General features: G+C 41.9%; 1 protein-coding gene across 2 annotated transcripts in view; it reads right to left on the reverse strand.

The window, feature by feature from the left end:
* The window catches only part of EXPH5 (exophilin 5), a 78,928-nt gene that overhangs the window by 13,040 nt on the left and 39,962 nt on the right, over nucleotides 1-25,926 (reverse strand). The window contains exons 1-2 of one of the 2 annotated variants that reach the window (XM_070749746.1): nucleotides 7,251-7,515; nucleotides 1,006-1,063 (exon numbers count right to left, since the gene is read on the reverse strand). In XM_070749746.1, the coding sequence (XP_070605847.1) occupies nucleotides 1,006-1,053 (48 nt within the window). In that variant the 5' untranslated portion in view covers nucleotides 1,054-1,063; nucleotides 7,251-7,515. Of the gene's footprint in view, nucleotides 1-1,005; nucleotides 1,064-7,250; nucleotides 7,516-25,926 lie in introns of those variants that run through there. The other variant, XM_070749745.1, reaches the window with a different exon arrangement.

A 25,926-nucleotide genomic window follows, 5' to 3' on the forward strand; every position in this document is an offset into this window, starting at 1 on the left:
GTAAGATGTTCCATAGGGCAGGGGCTGCCACAGAAAAGGCCTCCTGCACCAACGTGGAAGACAAAAATGGGTGACTGTTGGTAGGGCCATATGTGGAGAGTCACACGTGCATGCATGGGGCACATGCGGGAATCACATGCATGGGGAGGCACGTAGGGGGGTTGCACATTACAACTTTTAGGGTTTTTAATTATATTAATTGGATCCAGATGTACTGTTATGTTTTCTTCGATATGTTGGGAGCCGCACCGAGTCCCCGGAAATCCAAATCCAATTAATTAATAAAATGGATTGCATTATGGATGCGGGCACACTGTTGCACACATGTTTGCATGCTTTTGGCAAGCAACGACAAAAAGGTTAGCTATCACTGGCATAGGTATTGTGGGACCTGAATCTCAAGTGGGATCTGTTTAAAAGATTGGAGGTAGCTATGAAGAAGATGTGCATATGAGATCTCACCAGATGGTAATGCCTGCGGAAAGGGACCTGGAATATGCCCATTCTATGTGACCCGGATCAATATGATCCGAAGAGCCAGGGTGGCGCAGCAGGTAGAGTGCTGTACTGCAGGCCACTGAAGCTGACTGTAGATCTGTAGGTCAGCAACTCAAATCTCATCACCGGCTCAAGGTTGACTCAGCCTTCCATCCTTCCGAGGTGGGTAAATTGAGGGCCGGCTTGTGGGGGCGATATGTTGGCTCTGTTAAAAAGTGCTGTGGCTAACATGTTGTAAGCCACCCTGAGTCTAAGGATAAGGGCGGCATAAAAATTGAATGAATGAATGACTCTTTCTTGCTAACTTGGTCTCTTTCTTATCCTTAAAGAAGTTTCAACAGGTTACAGTCAAATTGACAATGCTTCCCACTGTACTGTATTCAGTGTGCAGTATTGTAAATATCATGTCTTGATCATCACTAAGATTCTGCAAAACAAGGAAGCAAATATGAAATGAGTAAAATTGCTCCTAGCACGTGGATCATAAAAAACTATTAAATGACCAACCGTTGCCATTTCTTCTGCTTTGAAAGATGTGTGGGCACCCAGAGTCATGCGGTCATGTCTGTAAAGGAGAATTTGAAGTGTTAATTTTTCACTGCATGCATCAAATTGTTGCAATCAGAATCAGAATTGAAAAATATCTACATTGCCTGAATATCAAGAAACTTCACATTAAACAACCCCGATAACAAAGTAACATGCCATTGCAATCCTCAATTTATCTTTTTGGGGTAAGCTCTATAATACACAGCAAAAGTGAAAGGATGTATTAAAAGGAATATATAAACATATGTAACATATGTAGATTTTAATTATTAGATTTGTTACCATGTATTGTTTTTATCACTGTTGTGAGCCGCCCCGAGTCTACGGAGAGGGGCGGCATACAAATCTAGTAAATTAATAATAATAATAATAATAATAATAATAATAATAATAATAATCATCATCATCATCATCATCATCATCTATAAAGAGGTGATATAAGAAATGCAACAAACATAAGAAATCGGGCATAAATCTGTATTAAACTATAGAAATGTTACTTTTAAAAACTTGGAAAAACTAATAAACATTAAAAAAAAACCACACAGCAAAATATTAAAACAGGCATTCCCAAAATTGAATTTCACATGAATTTAAGATTTTTATTTTCCTTACTGGATTCATAAAAAACCTTACAATTTGTTAAATAGCAATGTTTTGTTAATTGAACACTATTAGATTAATTGATGCATATAAGCCATAATACAATTTGATTTTCTTTAGCACTGCAGTCTATAAATCTTGGCTATCATTACATCTTCGAACAGTGCAAAGTAAATCTTGGCTATCATTACATCTTCGAACAGAATGTGAATTCATAATACATGTATAATATGCCATGGATATCGGTGTTTACATCTATTTAATGATTCTGACATTTCCTAAACCCAGGGGAATTTCAGGATATTTGCTAATGCCAACATACAAAAATCTCAATTACAATATTATGTTATAGTGTTATGGCATGTTATTACAGAATTATAATAATTCATATTATGAATTCACATTCTCTTCGTTGTGTCTTTACTCTAAAATGGAACAGATTACCCATAATGGGAGATGCTACAGCAGTTTTTAACATCTTAAAAAACAAACTATGATGAATTTATGTTGATTTGAAATAAAATAAATTATTGCCACAGTCTGGACTAGAATAATCCTTGTATAATTTTAATCTAAACTTTTGAGCGAGCTCCTGTTATTTATCCCACCTTCTACCAACCTAGCAGTTTGAAAGCATATAAATAATGCAAGCAGAAAAATAGGGACCATCTTTGATGGGAAGGTAACAATGTTCTGTGCACCTTTGGGCATTTCGTTGTGCTGACCACATGACCAGAGACGTCTTCGAACAGTGCTGGCTGTTCAGCTTTGTAACAGAGATGAGCACTGCCCCCTAGAGTCAGGAATAACTAGCACATACCTGCATGTGGAAGGGAAACCTTTACTTTTACCTTACTTTTGAAGAATATAGATTTTTCATATGGAATTATACAGAGGCTTACTTTAGATTCTCTAACAGAAGGCATTCTGAATGGTGAACCTTTGTAATCGATTAATAATACATATCAATTCAAACTCTTGCCTATCCAAGAGACTGTGGTAATAATCGCAACAACACAAGAGCACGCAACAGATTCAAACTTAATATGAACCGCTCCAAACTTGACTGTAAAAAATATGTCTTCAGCAATTGAGTTGTCGAAGCGTGGAACTCATTACCTGACTCAGTAGTGTCAACCCCTAACCCCCAACATTTTTCCCTTAGACTATCCACGATTGACCTCTCCAGGTTCCTTAGAGGTCAGTGAGGGGCGTGCATAAGTGCACCAGTGTGCCTTCCGTCCCCTGTCCAATTGTCTCTCCTTATCTCATTTATCTTTTCTTCCTTTCAAATTTGTTCACCTATACTTTTATATCTTTTCTTCTATTCTTTTCTTTAGTTATATTACTACATATCTATTCTCTTCAATGTGTATTATGTATTGGACTAAATAAATAAATAAAATAAAAAATAAAAATAAATAAATAAAGTTAACATGGATTTTACCATAGTTAGAATGCTCAAGTTTGACTCAGCCTTCCACCCTTCCAAGATTGGTAAAATGAGGACTCAGATTGTTGGGAGGGCAATATGCTTACTCTCTGTAAACTGCTTAGAGAGGGCTGCAAAGCACTGTGAAGCGGTATATACTGTAAATCTAAATGCTATTGCTATTGCTATTATAGAATCTTTAGAGATTTATAATTATAAATCTGCATTACAGAATTATAGAAATATTAGAATCTAGGGATAGGTGAACAGCAGCCCTTGAGTGAAGCATAAAGTCCTTCAAATACAAAACATTTCAAATGTATGATATTGTAGTTCCTTGCTTAAAACACCTTGCTGCATGTTTGAAACCTTTGTGGAGTTATTCTGACCACTCTGGAAAAGTTTCAAGCTTCAAGCAACAATCATCTAAAGCTGGAAACACCTGTTTCACATAGAAAACAGGTGCCTCGAACTAAAAGCATTTATGGAATGATTGGAACATTTCCAGTAACAGATAACCCATCCTGAACCTGCAACAATTGTGATGTTGAACCAGACTATTTCATGCTCAAGAGAAAAAAAAAATCCAGATTATTTTGCATATACAGTAATACTTCGTCTTACGAACTTAAATGGTTCCTGGAGGAGGTTCGTAAGGCGAAAAGTTCGTAAGATGAAACAATGTTTCCCACAGGAAACAATGTAAAATCAATTAATGCGTGCAAGAAAAAACCCCGCAAAAATGGCGCTCTGCTGGGGGCCGCCGCCCGGCCGTCACCTTTTGAAACAGCTGGGCGCTTCTCAGCGTTCTCCCGAATGCCGAACCCGGAAGATTGGCAAAAGTTCGGGTTCGGGAGGCCGCCAAGAAGCCCCGCTGCCCGGCTATCGCCTTTTGAAACAGCCGGGGGGCTTCTCGGCTTCCTCCCAAACCCGAACTTTTGCCAAACCCGAACTTTTGCCAAACTTCCGGGTTCGGCGTTCGGGAGGCCGCTGAAAAGCCCCGCCGCCCAGCTGTCGCCTTTTGAAACAGCTGGGGGGCTTCTTGGCGTTCTCCCGAACGCCGAACCCGGAAGTTCAGCAAAAGTTCGGGTTTGGCGTTTGGGTTCAGGAGAACGCCGAGAAGCCCTGCCGCCCGGCTGTCAGCTTTGCAAAAGAGCAGCGGAGCTGTCGGCCGGTCGGGAGGCTCAAATGGAAGTGGGTGGAGCTTTGACGTCACGGAGACGTCCTTTCTGGCCGGCCGAAACGTGGACTCCAGGAAGGACGTCTTCGTGAAAATTTGGCATTCTTACAATATATTTCTTTAAAGGAAATTATACACAGACCATGGTAAGTTATACACTTAATTGGAAGTTATACACATACACTTCTCCTACCACTCAAGAAGGCAGTTTGATTGTCTGATATAGCCTGTTCACTAGACTCCTTTTTACAATCCTTGCTTTTTTATTTTGCAATTAATAGAAATCCTTGAAGGTTTGTGAGTGGGATATAGATTGGGCCCCTTTAACAAGGAAATATTTGAGGCAAATTCAACATTTAAACTTATTGCTCCTATAAATGGATAGGAGGAGACACTGATGGCCTCAGTTGGTATGAGACAAGGCAAACAAATTACAAATATTCAACATTAAAGCTCTTGCAAGCTTTTTAAAATACTATTCAGAAACTATACTGCGAAGCTCTGTCTCAAGCCAGCCAAGCTGTCCAAATAATGCAGCTTCTTGCTTCCCTTTGGTCAAGCAAATGTCCTTCTAGCCATTTCCCAGACAGAGAAAAAATCATTTACTGAATTTTTACTCATCTCATGGCTATTAAGAGGCATCAAAAAATCTTTAATTACTTACAGCGGGAAATTATAAATTCCTAACATTAAAAATAAATAAATTGATTATTAACTGCAAATATTGTCTCAACAGTTAGCTAGTCCCAGCCATCTTATCCAGGCAGAACACAGGTTAAATTCAGTAAAACCTGTCAGTTTGTTTCACATTCACTAAGCAGATGTGAAAACTGCTTATAACGTGATTGCCTTTAATACGGTTTCACCTTGGAGCTGTTGATTTATCCGAGGTGGTGAAATGAAAGCAATTCATTAACAGGAGTAAATAATTTAATCGCATTCTCTATCTTTAAGTCTATAGAAATGTTGATTGCCTAATTTTTCTTTCAAGCCTCTTGCTAACTGGTGAGAAAAACCACACTTAAAGAAAAAAAGGGGAGGGGGGAACCTGTTGTGGTTCCGTCTGAGGCCCCTCCGGGAACGGCTGACCTTCTGTCGGTTTCCAGCTCAGAGGGAGAGGCTGAGGAACAGGAGGTGCAGACAGACGAGGAGGAATCCCAGGCTGAAGAAGAGGGAGGACAGCCAGAGTCCCACCAGGGGGAGCTCTCCTCAGCAAGCAGCCTGGATTCCTTAGAGGAAAGTGCACAAGCCATAATTGATCTGCGACAACGGAGAGCTAATCAGAGACGGAGTCAATTGGCTAAATACTTTCAGCATTAAAGTGGCAGCAGCTGGGTTTGGGTGTGGTGCTCTTGGGAAAGGCTAAAAGGCAGACCCACCCTTCCTGGCTTGTGGAGTTTTATCTTTGAGAGTCGTGGGACCTGACTGTGAACTTTGGTGTCTTGGAATCCTGGTTTGTGCCTTTGACTATTGAAACCTTGGGGGGGGGTGCCAGCAAGAAGCTTGCTGTATTGTCTGGACATCAGGACCCTGCTGTACCGTATTATATCCTGTCTGTTGGGAAGAACAGGTTTTCCTTTGTGCTTATTTTTTCCAGTTATAAAATACTTTTGGCTTTTACCAGAGTGTCTGGCTGTTTTTTCCAGTTGGTGTTGAGGTCTGGGGGAACCCAGACAGAACAGAACCAATATATCTGCCGCACGAATCCCAGCAATCTGTTAGGTCTTACAGAGTCGGCCTTCTCGGGGTCCCGTCGATGAAACAATTTTGTCTGGCGGGACCCAGGGGAAGAGCCTTCTCTGTGGTGACCCCGACCCTCTGGAATCCACTCCCCCCAGAGATTAGGATTGTCCCCACACTCCTTGCCTTTCGCAAACTCCTTAAAACCCACCTCTGCAGTCAGGCATGGGGAAATTGATTCCCCTGGGCCGTTTCCATTTTATGTATGGTTTGTCTGAGATGTATGACTGGTTTTTTTTTATAGTAAGGGGTTTTAAATTGTTTTTAACTATTGGATTTGTACTGTTTTCTTGTTGTGAGCCACTCCGAGTCTTCGGAGAGGGGCGGCATACAAATCTAATTAATAATAATAATAATAATAATAATAATAATAATAATAACAACAACAACAACAGCAATAATAATAATAATAATATCATCATGTACCAAGGGTCCCCAAACTTGGCAACTTTAAGACTTGTGGACTTCAACTCTCAGAATTCTTGGAGATGTATGACTGGTTTTTTTTTAATATTAAGGGGTTTTAAATTGTTTTTAACTATTGGATTTGTACTGTTTTCTTGTTGTGAGCCACTCTGAGTCTTCGGAGAGGGGCGGCATACAAATCTAATTAATAATAATAATAATAATAATAATAACAACAACAACAATAACAACAACAACAACAATATCATCATGTACCAAGGGTCCCCAAACTTGGCAACTTTAAGACTTGTGGACTTCACAGAATTCTGGGAGTTGAAAGCCTACAAGTTGCCAAGTTTGAAGACCTCTAATCTGACACTGACACCACCACTATACTTGCTGCAAACATTATCAATATAAAATTACTCAACTACTTCGATCTTTAATTTCACTATTTTAAAATGCACCAAGCCAATTCCCTGGGAATGCTACTTTTTCCTTCTCTTTATTTAATCACAAATCCCCAAGGAACGAATAGATGCCGTGGTTTCAGACAGCATAAAAGCATGAAGAACAGAATCAAGATAAAAGAACAGAAAACTGAGAGTAGAAAGAAAGAGAGAGAACTGTAACTCTCCCCCGCCCCCTCCTCCTTCAGAGCAATCCGATGAGTAATTTAATCTCATAGTAAACAAAGTTGAATGAAAGCACGTTGCTAAACGGAGCAAAGTAGGAGAAGCTGGTGTTTTAGTTAAAATTCCTTGCAGTCCTACAGACCAGGAGTTAGATGTCTACCGAAGGTGCACTTTTCTCCGGTCTGGGTGGAAAGGGGGTTTTGCTTACCACGTCAACAACTTTTCTTGCCAGTAAGGAAGACTTTGTCCTGCTGCTCACATGGTTGGTTCTCTTTTCTTATTGCACTTTCGCCTTTCAAGCGAAACCTTTTCAGAGCTCGATCCTTGTCTCGGTGGGTTTGCAGTTCGCGCTTTCAAGAGACCCTTCTTCGCAACCCCTTTTTTGGCCAGCCTCTTGTCGTCCACCGGGAGCCAATTGTGTATTCACGGAAGCTGCCACTTCATTGTTGCTCCAGCAGCAGCAGCAAGTATAAACTGGCTCGCTGGCATGCTTGAGGTGTCTGAATGAATTTTCCCTCCCAGCTTGCTTTGTCATTTATTTGCAATGTGCTCGCAGGCAGGGAAGAACAAATTGAAAGGTCCCAGTGCTGCAATATTTTGCTTTTATTTTTATTTTTTTTGTGGGGGAAACTGATGGACAGATAGGGGGAAAAAAACACCAGATAGGTTTTGACACCTGCTTGATGTGTGGTTTCAGCTGAGAGGAAAAGTCCTCAAAACATTTTAACAACTGGTGCATTTACAGGGTGCGTTCCAAAAGTAATGCAATTTTAAAAATAAAACAGTAATTTATTGAACAGATTTGCATAAACGCTTAAAATTCTTCAAAGTCCTTGGGCCTCTAGAGCATTTTTTCCAGAGACTCTGCCAGGACTGGTATGTGCCCTGGAAGGCGTCTTCTGGGACCTCTTGCAAGGTCTTTGTCACGGCTGATCGGATCTCTTCTATGGATGAAAAACGGACCTTGCCACAACCCGCTACAAGTCCAGAGTTCCTGGCCAAACACCAGGTGCCAATGCTGCCCCCCACCATAGTCCTGATGTCGCCTCAGCAGACTTCCTTTTGTTCCCAGTTCTGCAAGGAACCTGTTTTTCATCCATAGAAGAGATCCAATCAGCTGTGACGAAGACCTTGCGAGAGGTCCCCGAAGACGCCTTCCAGGGCACGTACCGGTCATGGCAGAGTCACTGGAAAAAATGTGTAGAGGCCCAAGGACAGTACTTGGAAGAATTTTAAGTGTTTGTGCACATCTGTTCAATAAATTACTTTTTAAATAAAAAATTGCATTACTTTTGGCATGCACCCTGTATACCTCAGCTTTTCAGATAGAAAAATCAAAAGTTTGAAGTTGTCCTGGTGTAAGATCTGTTGAAAAGCAGCAGCTCCTGGTACTTCTAGATCAGGGGTGTCAGAGCTGCATCAGGGTTATGTTCAGGAGCAGGTATGGTTGAGGCTATGGCACCTGTAGTGAAAATTGTGCGCGTAGCTCCATGTTTCCAGCATGCTCGCGCACCCAAGTGAGATTTTGCCTCTGTGCATGTGCAGAAGCAAAAAATTTCATGAGGGGGTGTGCACAAAATCTCATGTGCACGCCTCCTCATGAAATTTTGCAGCCTGCACATGCGCAGAAGCAAAATCTCACTCAGACGCCTGTGCACGCTGCAGACCCGGAGACGCAGCAGTAGCGGCAACTTCCATCTGGTTGCATTTGATGGGGAGGAGCATAGTGTATGTGACCAGGGTGGGTGTGGCCAGCTCAATGCCATGTGTTGGGATGCCTGTGGTGGCCCGAGCGCTCTGCCAGCAAAAATTGGCTCCCGAGCTCCATTTTTTGCTGGGAGGTCCACCTGCAACCCTCCGCCAGCAAAAACAGAGCTCTGGAGGGCCGCATATTCCTTGCATGTTCTATTTTCAGCTGACATGGCCTCCTGCAACCCTCCACCAGCGAAAACGAAACTCCATTTTCACTGGTAGAGGCACCGCGGGCCAGCCCTTTGCTGTTTCCAGAGCAGCCCGGTGGGCTAGATCTAAGCACCCTGCAGGCCTGATCCAGTCTGCGGGCCTTGAGTTTGACATCCCTGTTCTAGAAGGAGGGATCCAACTCCAAAATAAGGTTCAGTACAAGTAGTCCTTGGCTTACAACTGTTCTGCCGGGCTCTCTGATAGGAGCCTCCTGAAAATTCAAGGGTACAAATTACAGACACACATATGTTTGAAAATTCAAAACAATGTTCTTTATCACAAAATTCAAAATAAACAAAGCACTCTTTTTGTATTGCAAAGAGCGCTCATCCCAAAACAACTGGGTAGTCTGTACAATTTCCCTTAAGCAGTCATTAAGTACTTAGCTAGCAGCTGTGAAGAAACTTCACGCCCCTTCTTCTTCCAATGAAGTGAGACACACACACACGTTGCTCTGCTTTGGTTTCAAAGGCGTGAAAAAGCAACAAAGTCCAGCAACACAAGATTCCTAACGAACTCGGATCAGATATTCTTCCACAACAGCCAAACCCACATGCTGCTATTTATAGCAGCAGCCCTAATTCCTGGAGCCCCACCCAAACATAAGTGGCCTCCCTTATTTCCTGTAATATGTTTACTTGGTCTCTTCTATGCATAATTCTGCGCTTGCGTGGGTCCAAAATGTCATCATCTGAAGCAATAGAAGATAAGGAAGATTGACTGCCTGGGCTGTGTGCCAAGCCCTCCTCTGCCGAGTCACTCCCACCTTCTTCTTCCTCCGAGGAAACTAAACTCTGAACTGATTCTGTCGGCAATAACACAGGCCTGTGACATGTTGAATTTTCCCCTGCATCCACCTCCCCATCCCCTGGGTCAGGAGCTGGGCCAGAGCCAACCACAACAACAACCATTTATTTAGTGACCGTTTCAAGTTAAAAAAAATGTAAAAAAAATGACAGGATCATTTTCCACACTTCAAACAGTTGCAGCATCCCCATAGTCACAGAATCAACATTTGCACTCGCTTTGCAAGTGACTCAGATTTACGACGGTTGCAGTGTCCCGAGATCATCTTTTATGACTTTCTGACAAGCCAAGTCAATGGGGAAGCCACATTCACTTAACAACTACATCAGTAACCTAACAACAACAGTGATTCACTTACCAACTGTGACAAGAAAAGACAAAACGTACAAAACGTCTTGTTAAGCAACAGAAATTTTGGGGTCAACTTTGGTCATAGGTCAAGGACTACCTGTACTTCCTTAAGTCAGTAAAATGCGTTCATCTTATGATGCCCTCAAGAAATATGTTTCTGTCTCTCCAACCCTGAATTATTCACTCTGGCTTCTCTAGAAGAAAGTGGAAGATAATGGGCAAAGAGCAAAATCCCTGCAGAAGATAAGGTAAGATAACTTGATTGCCATTTTTTAAAAAAACTGCAAGCACACCAACCCACATTAAAATCTGTTGCTTGCTCTCAAGAGAAAGTGTATACAGTGTTCCCTCGATTTTCGCGGGGGCTGCGTTCCGAGACCGCCCGCGAAAGTCGAATTTCCGTGAAGTAGAGATGCGGAAGTAAATACACCATTTTTGGCTATGGACAGTATCACAAGCCATCCCTTAACACTTTAAACCCCTAAATTACCATTTCCCATTCCCTTAACAACCATTTACTCACCATTATTACTGGTACTCACCATTGAATAAAGCACTTAGTGATCCTGATATTTATAAACATAATTATTTATTAACAATTATTATTATTATTTGTTATTTATTTACAAAAATTATTAGTTTGGCGATGACGTATGACATCATCGGGCGGGAAAAACCGTGGTATAGGAAAAAAATCGTGAAGTATTTTTTAATTAATATTTTTTGAAAAACCGTGGTATAGGCTTTTGGCGAAATTTGAACCCGCGAAAATCGAGGGAACGCTGCATTTACTCAAACACACACATAACACACATACTTATTTGACCCCTATGACAATCATTAAGTGTTGTACTACATGATTCTTGACAAATGTATCTTTTTCTTTTATGTACGTTGAGAGTATATGCACCAAAACAAATTCCTTGTGTGTCCAATCACACTTGGCCAATAAAATTCTATTCTATTCATATACACATGCTACATACATACAGAAGTGGTCTTGGAGGAGACCATTTTGAGTCAGGTTGGCAAGATGGCTATATTGGTATGGAGAATTTCTAAGGCTATTCGAAAGCTCCTGAAACGTTCCTCTCAGAATAACAGAGTTGGAAGGGACCCTGAATCCAGCCCCCTGCTCAAGAAGGAAACCCTATACCAGTGATGTTTCAAGTTTCAAGTTTAATCAGATTTGTATGCCGCCCCTCTCCGCAGACTCGGGGCGGCTCACAGCAATAGCAATACAATGTACGACAAATCCAATATTTAAATTATTTTTTAAAAAACACCACAAATTAAAACCAATTAAAACCTTTTTTGGTTTGCGCGCCAAAAGGGGGGGGGAGCACGGAGGGGGGTTACACATGGCCCACATCTATAATTCAATGTGCCTTCCCGTGCATTCACATGTGATTCCCCTGCTCCCAGCAGGCGATGGCACGGCCATTTTTCGCTCTCCCCAGGCTTCAGAGCTTTTCTAGGTACCTGAAGAGGGCGAAAAAGGCCTTCCCCACCACACTGGAGGCCCCCTGGAGGCCTAAAATGGCCCATTTGTCAACTTCAGTTTGAACTGGAAGGCCCGTTTTTTTGCTCTCTCCAAGGTCCAGGGCGGTTCTAGGGGCCTGGGGAAGGCGAAAACAGCCTCCCCCCACACCAGAGGCCAGAAATGGCCTGTTTCAAGTTGGACATTTTCACCCTCCCCAGGCTCCTAGGAAGGCTCTGAAGCTTGGGGAGATCAAAAAAATGGAGCCTCTGGTCCAACCGGAAGTTTCCTGCCTCTGGAGGACCTCTGCGTGGGTGGGGAGAAGGCCGTGTTTGCCCTCCTGAGACTCTTACAAAGGGTCTGGAGCTTGGAAGAGCAAAAAAATGGGCCTCCTCCACCCCCTCCAGAGGCTGAAAACAGGTTATGTCCCAACTCCCAGTGGGCCAAAGGCCTGAAAATCAGTATATTTACTGGATCTGAGTTCGCATGTCCACCAATAGAACTCTGGGTGACGCTTACCTTTTATTTATTTATTTGCTTGCTTGTTTTGTCAAGTTTGTGGGTGGGACAGTATACAGAGATCTAACAATATGCTGCAATGTCCTGCCTATCAGCGACTACTTCAGCTTCAACCACAACAACACAAGAGCACACAACAGATTTAAACTTAATATTAACCGCTCCAAACTTGACTGTAAAAAATATGACTTCAGTAACCGAGTTGTCGAAGCGTGGAACTCATTACCGGACTCCATAGTGTCATCCCCAAACCTCCAACACTTTACCCTTAGATTATCTACGGTTGACCTATCCAGATTCCTAAGAGGTCAGTAAGGGGTGAGTACAAGTGCACTAGAGTGCCTTCCGTCCCCTGTCCTATTGCTCTCCTATATCTGCTATTCCTTTCTTCTAGTCCTATATCTCTTCTTCTATTCTTTCATAGATATGTTCTATCACTATATCTTCTTTTCTATTATTTCTTAGATATATTTTACTACGAGTATCTCCTCTATAATCTTCATCATGTATTTTACTATGGTATGTGTATATAGATATATACCCACTAAAACCCTCATTGTGTTTTGGACAAAATAAATAAATAAATGAATGAATGAATGAATGAATAAATAAAATATTTATGTACATGATACTAATAAGAGAGAAACATTAGGACAGGGGACGGAAGGCACGCTGGTGCACTTATGCACGCTCCTTACTGCCTCTTAACAACCAGGAGAGGTCAACAGTCTAAGGGTAAAGTTTTGGGGGTTGTGCAATTTCTTCTTAAAAACATGCAACATCCCACAAGTTTTTCAAACTTGTTTTATACAGGTATCGCAATGGCATTCCATCAACAATTCACGGAGACATTCCTGAGAAGAGTTTCTCCTCTGACCACAGGCTGTAAGTTTGAAAGAATGCAGGCTACACCAACAACCTCCATCCCTTCTATTAAAGCAAGCACAAAATGCCTCGTTATCTCCTTTCTGCCTAACTCAGGGGTGTCAAACTTGCAGCCCATGGGCCTTAAGCGTCACGCGCTGGCCACGCCCATGCCCAGTTTAGCGAAGGGGCAGAAAAGTCGCGATACATCAAGTGATGCCATCGTGACACCCCTGGCTTAACTCGTTGCAGCCCCCTCCCCAATTCGCTCTTCCATTCATTTGGAATGAATGTTAGCAGGAATTCTATCTTCCTCTGCATCTAGTCTTCCTACTTTCGGGGAACATTTTCTCCATTATTAATGTGATGTGACCGGTCAAGTGAAGGCTCTCAGGAATCCTGCTTCCAATGCCAGAAGTCAGAAACGGGTGTCGGGTTTCCTACTCCCCAGATTTAATTATTTTATTTATTTATTTGTCATACAAATATATATTGTAGTATGTTTAATATAATATAAGTATAAAGTAGAGATAGAAAAGATAAAAAGACATTAGGGCAAGGAACGGTAGGCACGAAGGTGCACCTATGCACGCCCCTTACAGACCTCTTAGAAAAAGGGAGAAGTCTACTGTAAATAATGTAATGTTGAAGATTTTGGGATGGGGGGAGGAAACAACAGAGTCCGGTAGTGAATTCCAGGCGTTGACCACTCTGTTGCTGCAATTGTATTTTCTGCAGTCTAGTTTGGAGCGATTTACATTTAGTTTGTATCTATTGCGTGCTCTTGTGTTGTTGTTGTTAAAGGTGAAGTAGTCGCTAACAGGGAGTACATTGTGGTGTATGAATGTTTATTTATTTAATCAAATTTATAGGCCACCCTTCTTCAGTGGACTCAGGGCGGCATACATAAATAAAAAACAAAATATAGTGATACCTCGTCTCGTTATACAAACTTTTCGAGATACAAACCTGGGGTTTAAGATTTTTTTGCTTCTGATTACAAACTATTTTCACCTTACAAACCCACCACCACCGCTGGGATGCCCCGCCTCTGGACTTCTGTTGCCAGCAAAGCACCCATTTTTGCGCTGCTTGGATTCCCCTGAGGCTCCCCTCCATGGGAAACCCCACCTCCAGACCTCCGTGTTTTTGTGATGCTGCAGGGAAATCCCAGCAGTGCAAAAATGGGTGCTTCGCTGGCAACGGAAGTCTGGAGATGGGGTTTCCCAGCGAGGGGACCCTCAGTAAAATCGCAGCATCGCAAAAACACAGAGGTCCGGAGGTGGGGTTTTGAGGACTTTGGTGGTTTTGCGATGCTGCGATTTCACTGATGCTCCCTTCGCTGGGAAACCCCACCTCCAGACTTCCGTTGCCAGCGAAGCACTCGCTTTTGCAATGCTGGGATTCCCCTGCAGCATCGTAAAAACACAGAAGTCTGGAGGTGGGGTTTCCCATGGAGGGGAGCCTCAGGGGAATCCCAGCAGCACAAAAACGGACTCTTCGGCTGGCAAAAGGGGTGAGTTTTGGGCTTGCACGCATTAATCGCTTTTCCATTGATTCCTATGGGAAACATTGTTTCATCTTACAAACCTTTCACCTTAAGAACCTCATTCCGGAACCAATTAAGTTTGTAAGACAAGGTATCACTGTACAGTACATTGTAAAATCCCAAAGCTGAGTTTTTAAAGTCTTTCAAAAGGCTAGGAGGGTGGGGGACAGTACGAATCTCCTGGGGGAGTTGATTCCATGCAAAATAGAAACTACAACTGCTGGGAAATCAATAGCTGGGAAATTTTTCAGCAGATCAAAGAAACGAGAGATTCTCAGGCTTCAAGGTCTGTGCCACCCATCAATTATTTTAATAGCAAACCGTCAGGAGAGCCAAAATAAGCACAACCCAAATGGCATTATTGAAGAAACAATAACATCTCAGTGGAATGCTAAGGTTCAGGGAAGCACAAAGCTTTTTAAAAAGACATTTATGGGATAATGATGCCTTGGCTCCCAATTAATCAGAAACCTGTATGTAGAGATTTACAGTGGCCAGTGTTCAAATTTACAACGGGCAGTGAAAAAAAGTGATTTATGACCATTTTTCAACAGGTACAACTTTTGTAGTGTCCCCATAATATGTGATCGAAATTCAGAGACTCGGCAACTGATTCATACATCATCATCATTGACATTATTATTATTATTATTATTATTATTATTATTATTATTATTATTATTATCATCATCATCATCATCATCAACATCATCATCATCATCATCATCATATTTTATTTATTTTATTGGATTTCTATGCCGCCCCTCTTTGAAGACTCGGGCAGCGTACAACATATAATAAAAACCAATAAAATACAATGAAAAATCCAATTAATTAACTAAATAACTAAGCTAAACCCTAACATTTAAAAAATCAATTGTGCACATTCAGACCTCAGTCATACATAATATTCATCGGCGAGGGGCCTGAGATCTAATTGCCCCAGGTCTGGTGACATATATGAGTTTTAAGACTCTTACAGAAGGCAAGGAGGGTGGGGGCAGTGCGAATCTCTGGGGGGAGCTGATTCCAGAGGGCTGGAGCCCCCATAGTGAAGGCTCTGCCAAGTGACATTGTCAGAGAAGGCCAACTCTGTGGGACCTAACTGGTCATTGAGATTCATATAGCAGAAGGCGCTCCCGCAAGTAATATTATTATTAGTATATAAACAATACAATACAGCAAATGAAATCACTATGCTGGATTTCATGTTTCATCACCATTTGGGTGCTTCCCAAGGTGAATTATGTGTGCCGATCCAAGTAAAGCGGCCTTTTGCAATTGACAGGTGGAGGTTTTGTCAATTCCGATGTTTTCAAATGTCCACTGAGATTTTTGGGCATTGCGCCCAGCATGCCAAGGACCCCTGGGACCACTTTCACTGGCTTATGCCAGATTCGTTGCAGCTCGATTTTCAGATCTTCGTATTTCGCAAAGTTCTCTAGCGGCTTCTCTCAATTCTGCTATTATTATTATTATTATATTATTATTAACAATACAACACAGCAAAAAAGATCACTATGCTGGATTTCGTATTTCATCACAGTCGGGTGTTGTTGTTGTTTTATTATTATTATTATTATTATTATTAATAATAATAATAATAATAATAATAATAATAATAATATAATTAGATTTCTATGCTGCCCTATTCCTCAGACTCAGGACGGCTCACAACAGAAGTGAATACATAACAGATAGAAATCTACAATTAAAACATACTAGAAAACTCCACTTCTAAAAAAGTCAATCACTCACATCTAGCCACATTAAGACCGTTGTGTCTTATGTGATTACCTTTTGTGACTTTCTGACACCCAATTCAGTGGGGAAAGCCAGATTCACTTAACAACCAGGTTACTAACTTACTGACTGCAGGGATTCATTTAACAACTGGGGCAAGAAAGATCATAAAATGGAGCAAAATTCACTTAATCAATTCTCACTTAACAACATTAATTTTGGGGTTTACTCTGGTCATAAGCTGAAGATCATCTGTACTTAACTACAGAAATTTGGGTCCAAGTATGGTTGTTGAGGACTAGCTGTACTAATAATTGGGCAATAATAATAATAATAATAATAATAATAATAATAATAATAATAATAATAATTTGTTAGATTTGTATGCCGCCCCTCTCCGAAGTCTTGGGGTAGCTCACAACAGTAATAAAAACAGTATAACAATGGAACAAATCTAATAATAAAATATATAAAAACCTCAACAATTAAAAACCATACAGCACATACACATCAAACATGAAATATAATAAGCCTGGGGGAGATGTCTTAGTTCCCCCATGCCTGGCGATATAGGTGGGTCTTAAGTAACTTGCAAAAGACAAGGAGGGTGGGGGCTGTTCTAGTCTCCGGGGGAAGTTGATTCCAGAGGGCCGGGGCCGCCACAGAGAAGGCTCTTCCCCTGGGGCCCGCCAAACGACATTGTTTGGTCGACGGGACCAGGAGAAGGCCAACTCTGTGGGACCTTATCGGCCACTGGGATTCGTGTGGTAGAAAGCGGTTCCGGAGGTATTCTGGTCCAATGCCATGTAGGGCTTTAAAGGTCATTACCAACACTTTGAATTGAGACCGGAAACTGATCGGCAGCAATCATGGAGCTCTTCTTTGACTTCTACCGTGGCTGTGTCACATTATGGAACTGTGTGTTAAATTACCGAAACTGGCGACCCTCATCTCAAATTGAACCGAGACAGGCAAATCAAGCATCTTCTACATAGCAGTATTTGAAAGCCAGCATTGAGCGTTTATCTTCCCCTCCTGTAAGAATTATTTTCCTACCAGTTTTACCTAGAATTGCACAATTAGAAAAGCCATTTAGGGCGAGGTCAACATTCTACTCAACCCCAACAAACTAAATTAAGGTTTTCCAGACAAATGCCTATTTAGTCTCTGCTAGAAACACAACTAGTGAAGCAGAACTCATCACCACTCCGTAATAGCCTCCATTATCAATTTGATCTTGCTGTTCGGATGTTTGCTTAATGTTCAACATGAATTTCCCAACACCAGACAAATAATCAAGCAGAAAACAATGCTCAATCAAGGAACCGCCAAGGAAGAAACCACACATCCAACAACATCAGCTGCTATATACGAACAGGAAGCAAACTCCTCACTTACCAGCCACTTATGAGGCTACAAACAAACAACAAAGCTCAGAAAGCACCAGGGATTGATTCCACATGAATTTGCTTCCTGTAAGATATGATAATTTTCTTATTGCAGAAGATTTCTGAGTTTTTTCTAAAAGGTTTACACCTAACAAGGAAGGATTTAGGAATAGTGATTTCCCAAAATGGGTGAACAGTGCGGTCAGGCGGTAGGGAAAGCGAGTAGAATGCTTGGCTGCATAGCTAGAGGTATAACAAGCAGCAAGAGGGAGATTGTGATCCCGCTGTATAGAGTGCTGGTGAGACCACATTTGGAGTACTGTGTTCAGTTTTGGAGACCTCACCTACAAAAATATATTGATAGAATTGAATGGGTCCAAAAACGGGCTATAAAAATGGTGGAAGGTCTTAAACATAAAATGTATCAGGAAAGACTTAACGCACTCAATCTGTATAGTCTGGAAGACAGAAGGGAAAGGGCGGACATGATCAAAATATTTAAATATATTAAAGGGTTAAATAAGGTTCAGGGGGAAGTGTTTTTAATAGGAAAGTGAACACAAGAACAAGGGGGCACAATCTGAGGTTAGTTGGGGGAAAGATCAGAAGCAATGTGAGAGAATATTATTTTACTGAAAGAGTAGTAGATGCTTACAACAAACTTCCTGCAGACGTGGTTGGTAAATCCACAGTAACTGAATTTAAACATGCCTGGAATAAACATATATCCATCCTAAGACAACATACAGGAAATAGTATAAGGGCAGACTAGACGGACCATTAAGTCTTTTTCTGCTGTCAATCTTCTATGTTTCTATGTAACAATGTACAGGAAACGCGCACACAAAAGGAATACTCTTTAAGAAATAAAACAGAACTCATGTTAGTTGTCTTGGCCAGTTAGAGGCAGAATAGTGAAAAAAAAAGCTTTTGACAGCCAAAGTGGTAAAAGCGGAAGTTAAGAATAGTTTAGGGAAAAAAACAATATTTCAGTTGTGCTATTTTTTTCTTTATATGAAAGCAATCCCAATAGTATACAGTGCAGATTTTGCCTAATTCATCATGACATACACATTTTGGGGAAATTTTAAAACTTTGGAGATTGTTTACGATGCATGATTTATCTGCTGTCTTCAAAACAGTCGTTTTAAAAACCGAAGCAAATGCTTATAAAGAGAAGTATTTCTAATTCAGCCTTCCTCAATTTTATAGAGTATGGACTTCAATGCCCAGAAACATCAGCATGGTCAAAGCCATTTATTTCATACAATTTTATATCCCTACAGAGCACAATGCAAAATATCAACGCCAAATACCGTTAGTAATATTACACTGTTTGATCCATGACCAATCAGGCAAAACAACAGCAAAAGACTTTGCCATCTTTCAAGGGAGTGTTTTAGGACCAACACTTTTCATACGCTACATAAACGATCTTTGGGATCACATTATAAGTAACTGTGTTATCTTTCCTGATGATGTTAAACTATTTAGTACCACTGACAATGCTGCTACCCTTCAAAAGGACCTTGACCATGTAGCAGAATGGTCAAAAAACTGGCAACTCAAGGGCAGCATAGAAATCAAACTAACTAACTAACTAACTAACTAACTAACTAACTAACTAACTAACTAACTAACTGTTGTGATTCCGTCTGAGGCTCCTCAGGGAACGGTTGAACCTCTGCCGGCTCCATGCTCAGAGGGGGAGGATGAGGAACAGGAGGAGGAGGAGGAGGCCCAGGCAGACGGGGAGGAGGAATATCAGGCCGAGGGAGAGGGAGAACAGCCTGAGTCCCCCGGGGTGGAGCTCTTCCCAGCAAGCAGCCTGGAGTCCTTGGATGAAAATGCACAAGCCATCATCGATCTCAGGCAGAGAAGAGCAGCACAACGAAGGGGACAATTAGCCAGGTATTTCCAGCCCTAAATAGGCAACAGCTGGGTTTGGGTGTGGTTCTCCCCAGAAAGGCTGAAAAGGCAGACCCACCCTTCCTGTATTGTGGAGTATTATCTTTGGGAGTCCTGGGACCTGGCTGTGATCTTTGGCGTTTCTGACTCTGGCTTGTGGCCCTGAAGGCTGAAACCTTGGGGGGAAAGACGTGGGTCTTATTCTCTACAGTGGTGTGTGTGCCAGCAAGAAGTCTGCTGTATTGTCTGGCCGTCAGGACTCTGCTGTGAAGCCTCATAGCCTGCCTGTTGGGAAGAACAGGTTTTCTTCTGTGTTTGTTTTTCAAACTATAAAGTGCTTTTGCTTTTACCAGCGTGTCTGGCTGCTTTTTTCAGTTGGTGTTGAAGTCTGGGGGCACCCAGACAGAACAACTAACTAACTAACTAACTAACTAACTAACTAACTAACTAACTAACTAACTAACTAACTAACTAACTAACTAACTTCAAATCTCAACCAACAAATGCTCTGTCTTACACATTGGCAAAAAGAATCAGAATACAAAATATAAACTTGGAGGAAATGAACTTGTAGATGACCCTCATGCTGGAGTACTCATATCCAATGACCTAAGTGCTAGAGCCCATTGTAACAACATTGCCAAACAAGCACTAAGAGTTGTTAATCTAATCTTACCTAGCTTCTTCTCTGGCAACATTGCACTACTAACCAGAGCATACAAAACATTTGTTAGGCCAATTCTAGAATACAGCTCACCAGTCTGGAACCCGCATCAGACATGAATACAATCGAGAGAGTCCAGAAATATTTTACAAGAAGACTCCTTCACTCCTCTGCTTGCAACAGGATACCTTATTCCACCAGACTTGAAATACTGCAATTAGACAATTTACAACTACGTCACCTCCGATTTGATCTAACCGTAGTTCATAAAATCATATACTAAAATGTCCTTCCTGCTAATGACCATTTCTAAGAGGTCTGTAAGGGGTGTGCATAAGCGCACCACTGTGCCTACTGCCCCTGCTCTATTGCCTTTTTTAATCATTAATTTTAACTTATGTTTATACAAACAACTATCCTATACATGTTGGACAAATAAATAAATAAATAAAAATAAAATAAAATGATATTTTCTTCCAGAATCCTTTGCAAACAATTCTTCATTAGTGGTCCAACATTTTCATTGTACTCTTTTCCGAAGTCTCTTTTGTAAGTGTTTTTAAATCGTCCTGTTTATCAGTGAGGAAATATTTAATGACAGGGAATCCAACACTACCTTAGTTACCCTTCTATTTCAGGGCACGATGTGCTATTATGTGCCTGCCTGTCTGTCACACATTTGGTAGATTGAAATGCTCAAACTTGCTTGCTGCTTCCCCCAAAACAAAAATTAAGAAAGCATTGAAATAAAACAAAGCCAAGCCAAACAAAACCCAACCCAACCCAGGTTGGGTTGGGTTTTGCTTTCAGAGCAAAGAAAACCAGAGTTTTCTTTGCTCTGAAAGAGATTTGATAATGGAGAAGTTGGCAAGTGAAGCAGGTGAATAAAATAAGACGATTCGGGGCTGGTTCAAGACTTTACAAAACACAGAATTAGAAGCAGTGCTGTCTTTTGGGACTGTATTCTATGCAGCTTCAATCAGAAGAAGTTCTGTGTTAGCAAAAACTTCAGAAGAGAAGGATTTAGGGGTAGTGATTTCTGACAGTCTCAAAATGGGTGAACAGTGTGGTCGTGCAGTAGGAAAAGCGAGTAGGATGCTTGGCTGCATAGCTAGAGGTATAACAAGCAGGAAGAGGGAGATTGTGATCCCCTTATATAGAGCGCTGGTGAGACCACATTTGGAATACTGTGTTCACTTCTGGAGACCTCACCTACAAAAAGATATTGACAAAATTGAACGGGTCCAAAGACGGGCTACAAGAATAGTGGAAGGTCTTAAGCATAAAACGTATCAGGAAAGACTTAATGAACTCAATCTGTATAGTCTGGAGGACAGAAGGAAAAGGGGGGACATGATCGAAACATTTAAATATGTTAAATATGTTAAGGTCCAGGAGGGAAGTGTTTTTAATAGCAAAGTGAACACAAGAACAAGGGAACACAATCTGAAGTTAGTTGGGGGAAAGATCAAAAGCAACGTGAGAAAATATTATTTCACTGAAAGAGTAGCAGATCCTTGGAACAAACTTCCAGCAGACGTGGTTGGTAAATCCACAGTAACTGAATTTAAACATGCCTGGGATAAACATAGATCCATTGTAAGATAAAATACAGGAAATAGTATAAGGGCAGACTAGATGGACCATGAGGTCTTTTTCTGAAGTCAGTCTTCTGTTTCTATGTTTCTAAGAATGAAAGTGGTTTAGAAAAGCTATGTAAACAATATCAACAAAATAAATAAAAGTTCCCCTAATATAGACTCCAGAAACACTAACAACAACAATAATAACCATTAACTCACAGTCCAGGTCCATTCTCTATTGACTCATTAATCCTCATGCCCATGTTAACCCTCTGACAGTGGGATGCAGCTCTTATTTTCCTGGGTAAGTGATTCCACAGGAGGAATCTATAAGAGTAATAATTAACCACCAACAACAACACTGAATAATTTTGTAGAGTCAGCCTTATCTTGACAGCTTTGTTCAGCCTTTTTACTTTGTGGGTATTGTGTTGCTGACTTGTTAGATAAAACTGGACACTGAAAACCTAATGGCCAAGATTGCCCGCGTGGGTGTGTTTCTGATCACAAATCTGGGGACAAAAAGTTATACATTTTCTTTGTATGCCAATATTTCCAATTCTTATTTGCAATTCCAGCCAAGTTATTTGCTTTAGCAGGGAAATACTGCCCTTGTTTTCCATCAGCTCCACAGAAATTCTGCTTTTGTGCTGGAACTTTCCATCTCAGAGAGCCGGGGTGGCGCAGCAGGTAGAGTGCTGTACTGCAGGCCACTGAAGCTGACTGTAGATCTGTAGGTCAACGGTTCGAATCTCATCACCGGCTCAAGGTTGACTCAGCCTTCCATCGTTCCGAGGTGGATAAAATGAGGACCCAGATTGTGGGGGCAATATGCTGGCTCTGTTAAAAAGTGCTATTGCTAACATGTTGTAAGCTGCCCTGAGTCTAAGGAGAAGGGCGGCATAAAAGTCGAATGAATGAATCAATCAATCAATCAATGAATAAATCAATTAATCAATCTACACAGTCTTGTCCATTGCACTTATGCTCGCAGAAATTCCTCTATAGCAGTGATGGTGAGCCTTTTTTCCTTCAGGTGGCAAAAGCACGTACGCACACATTATCACGCCTATACCCATAATTCAATGCCTGGGGAAGGTGAAAATTGCCTCCTGTGCCCCCCTCCCCTGAAGGCTCTCTGGAGGCCAGAAACAGCCTGTTTCCCAACTTCTGGTGGGCCCAGCAGGCCTGTTTTTCACACTCCCTAGGCTCCAGAGGTTTCCCTGGAGCTGGGGAGGGCAAACACACCTAGATCCCCCTGAAGCCCCTCCGGAAGCCGAAAATGCTCTCCTGGAGCCTCCATGCAAGCCGAAAATCAACTGGCCATTGCACACATACACGCTGGAGCTGAGCTAGGGCAACGACTCATGTGCCAGTAGATATGGCTCCGCGTGCCACCTGTGGTACCCGTGCCATAGGTTCGCCATCACTGCTCTACAGCTTTGAACTTGGACACTTGACAGAATCCCTGCGCCATTGTGAGCTTGCCCCAGAGGTGGTATTCAGTCGGTTTGGGCCAGTTCGGACTGGTTCACCTGAACCAGTAGTGGAAATTGTGGGTGGGTCTCCCGCCCTCCATGCTATCCTATTTGTGCACGTTTTTGAGGGAGTAAAGCGCATGTGTGGGAGGATGCGCCCTGAATCCTTGGAGAGGGGCGTCATACAAATCTAATAAATTATTATTATTATGTCAATACAACACAGCAAATGAGATCATTATGCTGGATTTCGTATTTCATCACCAGTCGGGCGCTTCCCAAGCACCTAGGACTGCGTGATGTAGCGGCGAATTATGTTTGCCGATCCCAGTAAAGCGGCCTTTTGCAATTGACAGATGGAGATTTTGTCAATTCCAATGGTTTTCAAATGTCCGCTGAGATCCTTTGGCACTGTGCCCAGCGGGCCAAGTACCACTGGGACCACTTTCACTGGCTTATGCCAGAGTCGTTGCAGCTCGATTTTTAGATCTTCGTATTTCACTAATTTCTCTAGCTGCTTCTCCTCAATGATGGGTACGCCTTGTCATGGTAGTGGGGCTTGTGTGCTTCGATAAAGCTGAGAGCTGTGCCGGCGGTAGTGTAAACTACTGGTAGGTCTAACCTTGCCGGAGTGGTCAAAGCAGAGGAGCCAGACTAAACGTGCCTAACCCATTTAAACTAATGGAGAGACAAAACAAAAAGATAAAAAGGACCACGATGGCTGCTGTGGAACAATAGGCGCAGCAGGTAGAGTGCTGTACTGCAGGCCACTGAAGCTGACTTGTAGATCTGAAGGTCAGTGGTTCAAATCTCATCACCGGCTCAAGGTTGACTCAGCCTTCCATCCTTCCGAGGTGGGTAAAATGAGGACCTGGGTTGTGGGGGCAATAGCCGAGCTCTGTTAAAAAGTGCTATTGCTAACATGTTGTAAGTCTAAGGAGAAGGGTGGCATAAAAATCGAATGAATGAATGAATGAATGAATGAATGAATGAATGAACGAACGAACGAACGAACGAACGAACGAACGAACAAACAAACAAACAAACAAACAAACCTGTGCAGCCATCGACAAATGAGCTACAGGAACAAAACAAACCAAGCTTACAAATCAAAAAGCGGCAGAAATTCTCAATGTCAGAGAATCGCACAATCATGAAGTATTATTATTATTATTATTATTATTATTATTATTATTATTATCGCGTGCGTAGAGGTGGGAAGGTAAGTTTGCCCATCAATAAGATTTAATATTAAATGCCCTCTTGAAGGTGTACATATGTCAGCAAATTTACCTAGTGACCCGAGAGAATATGATGTAACCAGGCATCCTATGGAATTCCTTCCCACATCAAATGGTTCAAGTTTAAGCAATCAGATTATAAGATTATCTGCCCACCCAGCCTTTGAGTAATGGCTGTGTAATTTCTATCTGGATTCCACAGTTGTCCTGTGTTAGATGAGGGGAGGATGGATCCCACCTTCATTTTATTTATCTTCATAACTGATTGCAGTACCGATTGCAGAATTTCATCTGTTTTTAAAAGAGGTTCAACCTCATAAGAAGCAGAAAGGCCGCTTCAAGCCTCTGTCCTCTCCCAAACAGATTCCACAGTACAGTAGACACAATTATTCTTTCAGGAGATGTAAATAAAGCATGTTGTAATCAGTGTAGTGATAGCATTGTTTGTTTGTGCATCACGTGACACTCGATGGGAATGGTTTCAAATGCTCTTGGCAGGTTAAGGATTACATCACACAAGGCCTGAGAAAGTACCTGTAATCAGTAAGTAACACCCTCCCACACAACGCAGAGGAAGTCGTTGTGGCATAGTGTTTCTCAAACTTGGCAACTTTAAGATGCGTGAACTTTAACTCCCAGAATTAACCAGGTAGTAGACCAGAATGCCCTGCCAAGTTCACACATCATAAAGTTGCCAAATTTGAGAATACTGTTCTAGCAAATATTCTGTCTCTGCATTTTAAATGTTGTTTTTGTTCAGCCACTAAGTCTGTTCGATTTTTCATAAGCCCCCAAAAGCTTCCTTGTCCTACCATCTCCTGGCATTTGTCTAAAATTTATCTAAAAATGACACCTCGCCATCTCATCCTCTTCCCTTCTGCTTTTCCCTTCCATCTTTCCCAACATCGTGGTCTTTTCCAAGGAGTCCTCTCTTCCCCTTGATATTTGAACTTAAAGCCCTATATGACATCGGACCAGATTACTTGTGGAACCATCTTCTGCCTCATGTATCCCAGCGGCTGGTCAGGTCCCAGAGTTGGCCTTCTCCAGGTCCTGTCAACCAGGCAATGCTGTCTGGCGGGGCCTAGAGGAAGAGCCTTCTCTGTGGTGGCCCTGGCTCTTTAGAATCAACTCCCCTTGGAGATTCGTACTGCCCCCACCCTCCCAGCCTTCCGTAAAGCCTTAAAAATGCACATCTGCCGAAAGGCCTGGGGCCACTGAATTTTAACATCTACCCCGGCCTTTGACTGAATTTATAGGGTATGTTAGGATGAATGTGTATGATTGGTTTTCATGGCAATGACCAGATTATCTCCGGGACTGCCTTCTGCCGCACGAATCCCAGCG

This window comes from Erythrolamprus reginae, chromosome 4 (genome assembly GCF_031021105.1).
Source record: "Erythrolamprus reginae isolate rEryReg1 chromosome 4, rEryReg1.hap1, whole genome shotgun sequence".
NCBI classification, from domain to species: domain Eukaryota; kingdom Metazoa; phylum Chordata; class Lepidosauria; order Squamata; family Dipsadidae; genus Erythrolamprus; species Erythrolamprus reginae.